Below are 10442 nucleotides of genomic sequence, written 5' to 3'. Positions count from 1 at the left end.
AGCAGTTTTGGCCAATCTAGACCATGTAACGTAATTACCTCCTTTTAGAGTAACCGGAATCACAACAGGCTTGTATTGCTCCATCACTTCTTTTTGAGTTTGGTTTGAGTTAAGTAACTATGGAACCAGAACCAGAGAAATGAGCACAAGCAAAAGTATATCTATTATCCAATGGACAAAGACAGATTTTTGCAAGAACAGAGAAATTGGATGGTTGGAATGAAAGAGAGAAGTAAAGTAAGAGTGTTTGCGGAAGCGAGTAAGAGGTATAGGAGCTTAAAGCTCTGATACCATGAAAGAAAATGAAGAACAGGATGAACAAGAGAGAGAGTAATGTTTGAATTTGAGAGAGAGAGAGAGAAAGAGAGGGAGATAATGAGGAAAAAAATTTCTTTGATTTAATTGTGGATCTGGGTACAAGTATTTAAAGGCAAGTTGCCTCAGTACACAATATAATAAAATATTCATTGTTTTAAAATATCTTCAACGGTCTTCTTCTCTCTTCTTCTTCTCTTCAATAAAATACTCGAGCTTATAAAACCTTATAAAGCCTTATAAAACCTTATAAGTCTCTAGCTTAATTTTCAAGTCTGGCAGCTTACTTCTATTTTATGTCAACACTTTCTACTTATTTTGTTTTTTATTTGTTTTGTGTATCTTTAAACGTTTTGTTTTCTCTTTCGGTCTTTCTTTTCTCCTGGCATTAAAAGTAGCAATTAGTGGCGAAATAATTAACTGATAATACATTGTCTTCATCGTTTCAAACTAATCGTCGCAAGTTTTTATTTATTGGATAGACTTGATGACATGCGGTGGTGATGTGGAGAGATGAAACTCTATCATTGATCGGAATTAATAATTATATGTGTACATCCTATTTGTTGAACATATTTCACTTTTATTACTTGTTTTATATTTTTCTATCCCATTTTTTAACAATCTAATTAATAAATTTAGGAAGTTGACAAAAAAAAAGAAAGAATCTAGTTCATCGTTTTCCTTTTGGGATTCTATTCCATTTGTTATTTATTTATTTTTTGAAGTTTATTCTATTCCATTATTCTAAAAACAAAACTTTATTTTTAGTTTTCTGTAAGAACCAATCCTTAAAGAATCGATTTTTTTCTGTAGAAGAATAATACAACAAATAACCATATAATTTATCTTCAACATCACAAGGTCCCAAATTGTTTAGACAAGTTGCCAAAAAAAAAAAGTTTAGACAAGAAAAAGAATAATAATGCAATAAATCTTACTATTTGAAAATTAGCTGGTACATATCCTCAACTTTTATGTGTTCTCTAACATGTTCTGGAGAAGAACATTACCTTTAATACCTTAAAATAATTATGTATTGTCCCCTCAAGAAACATGAAACCTTAAGATTCTAGAAAATAAATAAATAAATAAAATAAAAGAGTTGTTTCGTGTTTTCTATGTTCTTTCTTTTTAAGTCGGATTCTCTTCTTCCTCACAGTAACCGAGCTCACATATCAGGTTTCACTTTCACTTCTCGGCCTTCTGTATTAACATAGTCTATGAATAGATGTGTATTAAACACTTCTCTCCTCTCCTCAGTTCTCAGATCTCTAGTAGTCTTCTTCCTCTGTTTCATCTTTCATAGTTCATGTGGTTCTTTAAAAACATTAGTATGCTTGAATTTTGGTTTTGATTATCGATTGTGCATCGTTCTTTGTAATCATGCTCATATCTGTCTCGATTGATTGATCCAGCTTAATTTCTTTTCAAGTATATGTAGAGTATATTCTTAAATACGTATGTTTGCTCAAGCTTTTCTCCAGCATGTCAATGATTCAAAGTTGTCATATTACTATTCTGAAAGATATTTTTCAGTCTTTTCTCAGTTCATATTCTTCCTTTCATTTGTATATTTTTATGTTAATACTCTATGGTCATGTAGTAACGGACGTATAACTTAACTTTCATAGGTGCTAGGTAGTAAAGTGTTTTTCATATTCTCAGGAAAACAGAGAACGTGAGCAACATGCACAAAGAAAACACCGGTGATGCTCCATCAGCACATACCCCTCGTGTTCGTCATCACCGCAAGCGAAACACTGATGTATATATGTTTCTCTCCTTTTATTCATGTTTTGTATATATAATAGTTAATGAGACACATGTTCTTGGTTTAGTTAAGTTGCTTTTTTTTTGTTTTGTATATAATTTGGCTGAAAATTCAAACCAATTTTCTGGTGTTTAGGTTGTTGCAGGAGCAGGCAAACCAAACGGAAGTCATTTACTTGTCAATGATAGTAGCAAATACAAATCTTTCCTCGTTCGAGCATACTCCACTGTCTGGATGATTGGTGGTTTTGCTCTAATAGTTTACCTTGGTCATCTCTACATCACAGCCATGGTGGTCGTTATCCAGATATTCATGGCAAGAGAACTTTTCAACTTGCTAAGAAAAACACATGAAGATAAACAGCTCCCCGGTTTTAGATTACTCAATTGGTAAAACTACACTTAAAAGAGTTTCTAAGATCTTTTTTCTCTTATGTGACTAATTAAATGCTAAATTGGTAAACTATGTTTTGCAGGCACTTCTTTTTCACAGCAATGCTTTTTGTATATGGTCGAATACTTAGTCAACGGCTAGTCAACACTGTGACTCCAGACAAAGTCCTGTATAGGCTGGTCACCAGTCTCATCAAATACCACATGGCAATCTGTTACTCCTTGTACATATCCGGTTAGATGTTTTATCAACTTTGAGGTTTACCTTCAGTAGTAATTATTATTATTTACTGCTTTTGCTTTTGCTTACACAATCTGTTTGTGTAATTGTTGAATTGTAGGCTTTGTGTGGTTCATCCTGACGTTGAAAAAGAAGATGTACAAATATCAGTTTAGCCAATATGCATGGACGCACATGATCTTGATTGTGGTGTTTACTCAATCCTCATTCACCGTGGCCAACATCTTTGAAGGAATCTTCTGGTTGTTGTTACAGATTATAACATATTAAGTCACATGTTCCTTCTTGAGTCTCTACTTTTGTTAAGATTCTGATTTTTTTATGTTGCAGGTTTCTTCTTCCTGCATCACTTATCGTCATCAACGACATCTTTGCGTATATCTGTGGTTTCTTTTTTGGAAGAACACCGTTGATCAAGCTATCACCAAAGAAAACGTGGGAAGGTTTCATCGGAGCTTCTATCACCACAATGATCTCTGCATTCCTGGTAGGCTAAGAAGTGAATATTTATATCAGTGTTAATGTTTTATTAATCTTTTGCTTTTTTTCTGCAGCTTGCAGATATAATGGGACGTTTTCTATGGCTTACATGTCCCAGAGAGGTACTTTCATGTTAATAATATTCATGTACTTGGAAGTGATTACCATTTATGTTACTGGATTGTAATCATTTTACAGGACCTATCCACGGGCTGGCTCCAATGTGATCCGGGTCCTTTGTTCAAGCAAGAGACACATGCTTTACCAGGATGGATCTCTAATTGGGTAAGTCTAGATACTGTACAGTACTGGAACAGTTACACGAGCAACTTGCATTGCTTTCTAAAAGGAAAGAGGCGTTTACTTTTGCAGTTGCCTTGGAAAGAAATTTATGTTCTACCAGTTCAGTGGCATGCTCTATGTCTTGGATTATTTGCGTCTATAATAGCTCCTTTTGGTGGCTTCTTTGCCAGTGGTTTCAAAAGAGCTTTCAAAGTCAAGGTTAGTTTCAGTATACAAAACGCCAAATATCTATGGCAGCAATATTTGATCTAGTGTTACATTTTCTCAGGACTTTGGTGATAGTATTCCCGGGCATGGTGGAATCACAGATAGAATGGACTGTCAGGTATATTTGGGGGCATCAACTTCAATACATAGTTATTGCAACCTTAGATCCATTCTAACATCACTGTATCTGATAATATACTTGTTTCCCTTTTTTTTTTTTGTAGATGGTGATGGCTGTTTTTGCATATATCTACCATCAATCCTTTGTTGTACCAGAAAGCCTCTCTGTGGATAAGCTCTTAGACCAGGTAAAGAAGATTACTGTAAAAGAACCAACACAACATAATCAAGATCTCTTATTTGGCTTTTTGATGAACTCTTGTTTGTTACAGATAATCACAAACCTGACATTGGAGGAACAACAAGCTCTGTTCATGAAGCTTGGCCAAGTGTTGCAGGAAAAGGTTATTGGATCTTAGATCATCATCACAGGCCTTCACTCTACCTACCATGTTATATTCTATGCGTGTCACTCAAAGCAATAGATTCATAAGTTTGTTGTGTTTCTCGTTTTGAGCTACACCTTGGGTTTTAGCCTCTGTATATAGTAAGAAGAATGTAAGATGATGTATGACACAAGAAACAGAGAACACGAGCGTTTCAGCAAGTTAAAAAATCAATTCTTCTTAAGATCATCATCATCCCCAATAAAAACTAATACAAGAAACAAAGAATCTAGACTCTGTATCTAGAGAGTTTCACTTCCAAAATAATATATAATAAAAAAGTCGAAATTTCTGATAAATCCGATGAACAAAAACTATATTTATGATCTTCTTCTTCTGGGCTCTTTTTACCCCAAATCTTTCTCATTGAGCTTTCGGCTTCTCAATCTTGACATAAGGAAGAACTCCCAGAAAGTACTTAACCTTCGGATTCCACCCACGTTGCTGAGCTCGACAGAACATCAAGAACGTGTTTGCGAAGTAAGAGTTGAAACCCATGCAGACATGCCACAGAGCATGTCCCTGAGGGTTCACAGGCCACTGAGATATCCTCTTGCAGAACACACGGTCGCAGAACCAGCACACGCTCCCCACCAGGATCGTGGCAACGTACCATTTCGCAATCCTTTTGGCCGCGGCGTCCTCGGTGTGAATGTAGTACTTGTACATCCGAGGGATGCAGAGAAGGCAGAGGATCACGTAGTGGACCTTGAAAACGATCCCAAACCTGAGGTAAGCGTGGACTGCAGCAAAGGCAGCACCGTAGAGGAAGAGAAAAGTGGGCATGGTGCTTCTGTAATGCCAGTCTGGTGAGTAGAGGATGTACATGTAGAGAAGTATCTCCCACACCATTGGGGTCTCATCACTCTGTTGTTGCCTGGTCCGAACAAGAGACATAGAATCATCATTAACCAAACTTTGGATCATTCAAAACGGCTTAGGGAGTGTACTTACACGTGCTGCAAGGTGGCATGGTAGAGCATGCTGCCGATAGCAAGGATCATGTTGGAGATGTGAAGGATGCTGAACCTCTTCTCAAAGCGTTGCCTTAAGGCATTGACGAGACCAATGAGAGCCAGTAGGATTCCAGGGAGACCGGAGATGGTGTTGTAGAACTCTGCAACGTAAGAAGAGTAGGCGTAGTTCTTCTCACAACACTCTATAGTAGAGGTCACAGGACCCCAGAAGCTCGATATCCCATCAGCCATTTCTCTATCCTCCTCTCTCGGTATGAATCTTACTCCTCTGTGTAAAAGCCTCCAGACACTACTAAGAGAAGCCACCATTAAAAACCCATCTCAAAGGAAACAAACATGATTCATCTAAAGAAACTAGCTTTCTCATTCGTTAATTTAAACATTATCTTGAGTGAAAAGGACAGGCTAGTAGGCAAATGAATAAAGAATAAAGAGTAAAGGTGAAGACTTTACTTGCAGGAAGAAGCAGCAATACCATAATAAGTATAAAAAGTAATCATTTTTACATGAACCTACACGCTAATGGTGGCAGTTGAGAATCTATCCCCTTGTACAGTAGCCAACACACAATTAGAGTGAAAACCCAAAGCTCAAAAGCATATCTTACAAACACACGAACGATCAACAAAATGAAATCCAACAACGAATCTAGGTCACACCTACTAAACTTAAAACAATGGGAGGGATTCAGATGAAGTATCAGATCCACGACGTCGACGATACGGAAACAACTCCATCAGTAAATCAACATAAGAGAATCTAAACCCGATCTACGGGAAGGTATCAAACACAGACCGTTTATACTCCTGGGCGATGATGCAGACAAAGAAGATCTATCTCCTTCCTTCCTTCCTTCACGCAGAGAAATCTCTTAGCAGATCGAAGGAATCAGATCACCTTTCTCTCTCTATCTCTTTCTCTGCCTCCCTGATCGATCGTTTTGTTTCTTCTTCGGCTTCTCTCTCTTTTCAGGGGCATTGTCGTCTTTTCATCTTCCGGGATTTGGATTTTAAGGTAATAATAATAAAACTTAAGATTAACAAAACTAAGAGCGGCGCGTATCGTCGACATGATGTGATGATGGTTAGTAAATTAGTATTAATTTACATTTCTGGTCCCTGCTGTTGTTTCCTTTATACTTGATATGGACTACAACATTACATCCCATCATCATTCAACATTAGTCAAATCTCAAATACATTATCATATAATCTCTCTCTATTATATACTATATATATGATGATCAGTTACATCTAACATATACGATATTGATCAACAGTTATTCTATCTCTATCAACATTCAAATCACAAATGCAACATTCCCCTTAATACTCCGATCGACATACAATTCTAAATATAAAAAAACCTACAATAGACAGACTCTCGGCGTAACATATAACAGCAATGAATGGCTATGTATGTAGTGCCCTAAAATTTATCGGAATTCTATATCATAAATCAACACAAAATTGTATTATCTAAGAATCGATTGCAAAAATCTTTAAATCGAGTGGTTGTACAATTAATCATTTAGTTTAACTAACTACAAATGTCACTAGTCAACATTTTTTTTCCTTGTTTTGACTTTTGACATTGAAAAAAAAATCATTTAACTAAAGGGTGTTATTCAACTATATATATTTAAATAAATTAAAATATTACCAGAACCTAATTTATTTAATTAATAATTTTAAATCATACTTCAAAATTTATGTTTATTGGATTTTTTCCATTTATTATTTACTATTATTTAACTAAAATTTTAAAAGTCATCTTAAAATCCAAATTATTCAACAATAGATAATTTTAAAGGTTTAGAATAGTAAATATCTTATTATATAAAGCTTGGTTCTTCAAAGTTGCTAATTAATATGATCGCGACACATAGCAATTATATATTTAAGATTTTGACATGTGTTAATCTATCTCATAATTAAAAGAATATATACTAAGATATTAAGAAAAACGTATTTTATTAAAAATCTTATTATATATTATTTAATAGCAATTTTCTTTTTTTTAAATCCTAATCAAAAGATTATTGCAAAAGATTATTTGATAATAATTTTCCTTCTAATATTGTGACATGTGTTTAAATATATAATGATTAAAAATATATATAATAACAAAATAAAAATGAATTTTAAAACAAATACTTTTAAAAATTATTTAATAGTAAAAACGATTTTTAAAAAAATATTTAGTAGTAATTGTTTTAGAAATTTTCCCTTTTCAAAATCCTAAAAATTAGATTTGAAAACAATTTATTTAATATAAATGTATTTTCAAAACTTTTAGTGGAAATATAATTATAAAAGATTATATTGAGCTTGATCCTTCAAAATTGCTAATTAACATGATTGTGACACATGATAGTTATATATTTAAAAATGTGATATGTGTTTAACTATATCATAATCAAAAATATATATACTAAAATAATAAAAAATATTTTTCTTAAAAATTAACTATAAATATTATTTAATAGTCTTATTATTATTATTATTATAATTGTTATTATTAGTTTACATTATAATCTTTGTTTTAGAAGATACTAAAGATAGAGAATTATAAAAGCTAAACATTAATTTTTAAGAAACAAATGTTAAACAAAAACGAATTGTAAAATCCTACAAGTACAATGAATTATTTAATAAAAACATGAAAAAAACTAACTTTAAAATAAATAATATTACTTTTTTTAAAGCATAATTAAAATATAATTGTAAAAGTACTCTTATTATTTTCTTACAAGTAAACAACCTTCCTTTTTAATAGATAATTGTATGTTAAAAAATATGACAAAAAAATAGCTACAAATATTTCACATCTATATTTAAGTTTAAGCTTCCACATATTATTTTTATAAAACACAACAGAATTTACATGAAAAGAATTAACTGAGTATTTTCTTTTAATTTCTTGATACAACTCAATTTTTATTATCCTTATTACATCTTATGATGCTAGCATAATTTTAAATTTTGATGTTATTGTCAAACATTAGTATGTGTGAATATGTTAAATATGTGTTTGTATGTATAACACAAAATATATAAATAATTAAACAAAAATTTTCTATTGAAAATAAAATAGTTGTATAAAATATAAAAGAAATAAAATAATTAATTTCCTTTTTAAAAGTCTAAATAAAATAAAAACATAAAACTAATCTATTTTTCTTATAATTAACTAACTTTACTATTTAATAAATTTGTGTTAAAAATATAAACAAAAAATAACTTCACATATTTCACCTAATATGATTGTGATATGTGTCAATTAAAAAATTAGATTGTGAATGTGTAAATAAAAACTTTCATTATGTGAAAATAACTTGGGCTTTTTGCAGAATTGACCTACAACTTAAAGTCAAACACAAAACTAACCTCCCTTTTTTTTGGAAATTGGTTTTGCCCTATTCACCCCGCAAGTTCATATAATTCACGAAAATACCATCATTTTTTTTTCTTTTCGAAAATGATATTTTTACTCTCTCACCCTCATCATCTTCAAGTAATTACAAGATTGTCATTGTCATCAATACCCCAACCACCATGAACAACCAATTTGAAGCTCTTAATGCTCCCAAAATCGAGTTACCCTTCTTCTTTTTCCATTCTTGTGAACTAAACCCAACATATCTCTCACTTTCTCTCCACAATGAGCTAAAAAAACCCAAGATTTTTATTCTACATTTTTTTATGGTTCATAGAGTCATAGAAGCTAACGATTCTGGGTGGGTCACTTTCGTTTGAGATTATGTGTGCTTGGAGAAGCCTTATGTGTGCTAAGGAAGTTATCTCACCAATTTAAGGTACGAAATCGAGTTTTTTTTCAGATCTGTTCGTCAGACGACTTACATGGGAAGTCGTCTGGCTATAGACGACTTACCTGGAAGTCGTCTGGTCAACGCAGAGGTTATTTTTGCAATTGACTTTGAAATCGGTTTTCTGAGACGACTGAAAGTTAAGTGGTCTGATTTTGTTTGGTTACAGAAAAATCTCCAAAGAACCTAGACTACTTACATTTCAGTCGTTATAGGTTAGTTTTGCATTTGACTGGATTAATTCAGAAGTTTGACTTCCCCAGACGACTTATCCCTAGACGACTTACATTTCAGTCGTCTGGCGAAAATTAAAATAATAATATTTTTTTAAAAGTAGACGACTTACAGTTAAGTCGTCATAGGTTAGTTTTGCAATTGAAAAAAAAAACTTCAATATTTAATCATACCCACACGACTTACAATTTAGTCATCCGCCCGATGTAAGTCGTCTAGGATTTTATTCAGAGATTCTGGTCAAACCTCGTAAATCCTGGACGACTTACATGTAAGTCGTCCGACGGACGACTGAATTGTAAGTCGTCTATATATAATTAAATATTGAAGTTTTTTTTTCAATTGCAAAACTAACCTATGACGACTTAATTGTAAGTCGTCTAGTGTTAATAAAATATTAATATTTCAATTTTCACCAGACGACTGAAATGTAAGTCGTCCGGGAAAGTAACTTCTGAAATAATCCAGTCAAATGCAAAACTAACCTATGACGACTGAAATGTAAGTCGTCTAGCTTTTTTTTTAACCAAACAAAAGTAGACGGCTTATTTTTCAGTCGTCTGAAATAACATATTTCAAAGTCAATTGCAAAAATAACCTCTGCGTTGACCAGACGACGTATAGTTTAGTCGTTAGGAGTACTTAGATTGAAGTCGTCCACTTCGATCTTTAATAAACTTTCGTTTTCTTTGTTCTTAGTTTGCTAATGTGTTTTATTTTGACTTTTTCAGAAGATGCGTCAGTTACATGCAGTGTATGGAGAATGGTTGTTGAAAGATGGATGTTGGAATTTTGTGGTTGATCATTTCAAAGGAGCGAGAATGTTATTTTTGAGTGAAGGTTCGACACATGCTGATCTTGTTGCAATGGCTCAAGAAGATTATAACCTGGACATGAACACAGAGTCTGTAGAGTTAACCTACTCATTACAACAGATGGTTTCAGACCTTCTTCCTATTCATGTTACAAGTTAGAGACATGTTTGGCATGACACTGGATTACACCACTTCATACAGAGCATTGTTATATGCGCAACAAATGGGTGAGAGGATCAGCGGAAGACGGGCTACTGAAGTTTATTATTTCATTGATTTGTAAATGTGTAAACACATTGTTACCACATGTATTACATCTTGAGAAACATTATTACTGATTTTACAAAAAAATCACAACTAAAAGAGTAG

At 32.9% G+C, this 10442-nt stretch overlaps 2 protein-coding genes across 5 annotated transcripts; one reads left to right on the top strand and one right to left on the bottom strand.

Annotated features, from left to right (window-relative positions):
- Positions 1-1335: 1335 nt before the first annotated feature.
- LOC106310053 (phosphatidate cytidylyltransferase 2) lies at positions 1336-4388 on the top strand. 4 transcript variants are annotated; one of them, XM_013747245.1, is made up of 12 exons: positions 1336-1497; positions 1984-2083; positions 2225-2478; positions 2565-2716; positions 2823-2964; positions 3053-3209; positions 3277-3324; positions 3401-3487; positions 3575-3703; positions 3774-3830; positions 3937-4020; positions 4105-4388. In XM_013747245.1, exons 2-12 carry the CDS (start codon positions 2006-2008, stop codon positions 4189-4191), a joined length of 1275 nt encoding a protein of 424 aa, XP_013602699.1. In that variant the 5' UTR covers positions 1336-1497; positions 1984-2005; the 3' UTR covers positions 4192-4388. The 4 variants fall into 4 exon arrangements, with proteins under 4 accessions (XP_013602699.1, XP_013602714.1, XP_013602722.1 ...); XM_013747260.1 differs by having other exon boundaries at positions 1950-2083; XM_013747268.1 differs by lacking the exon at positions 1336-1497 and adding an exon at positions 1504-1592.
- LOC106310078 (alkaline ceramidase 3) lies at positions 4377-6194 on the bottom strand. Its single transcript, XM_013747281.1, has 3 exons — positions 5991-6194; positions 5173-5484; positions 4377-5095 (listed from the first exon to the last, which is right to left on the bottom strand). Exons 2-3 carry the CDS (start codon positions 5424-5426, stop codon positions 4582-4584), a joined length of 768 nt encoding a protein of 255 aa, XP_013602735.1. The 5' UTR covers positions 5427-5484; positions 5991-6194; the 3' UTR covers positions 4377-4581.
- Between the last annotated feature and the right edge of the window lie 4248 nt (positions 6195-10442).

The sequence above is a fragment of the Brassica oleracea genome, chromosome C1, assembly GCF_000695525.1.
Source record: "Brassica oleracea var. oleracea cultivar TO1000 chromosome C1, BOL, whole genome shotgun sequence".
NCBI lineage: Eukaryota > Viridiplantae > Streptophyta > Magnoliopsida > Brassicales > Brassicaceae > Brassica > Brassica oleracea.
The sequence above is the reverse complement of the archived record's forward strand: the minus strand, read 5'-3'. Positions and strand labels throughout refer to the sequence as shown.

Bases quoted from the DNA above. Each gene is read 5' to 3' on its own strand.
- LOC106310053 (XM_013747245.1), top strand. From the start codon at position 2,006: ATGCACAAAGAAAACACCGGTGATGCTCCATCAGCACATACCCCTCGT. The intron at 2,717-2,822 runs GTTAGATGTTTT...GTTGAATTGTAG, and splicing joins TTACTCCTTGTACATATCCG to GCTTTGTGTGGTTCATCCTG. The intron at 3,488-3,574 runs GTAAGTCTAGAT...TTACTTTTGCAG, and splicing joins CAGGATGGATCTCTAATTGG to TTGCCTTGGAAAGAAATTTA.
- LOC106310078 (XM_013747281.1), bottom strand. From the start codon at position 5,426: ATGGCTGATGGGATATCGAGCTTCTGGGGTCCTGTGACCTCTACTATA. The intron at 5,096-5,172 runs GTAAGTACACTC...TGTTCGGACCAG, and splicing joins CATGCCACCTTGCAGCACGT to GCAACAACAGAGTGATGAGA.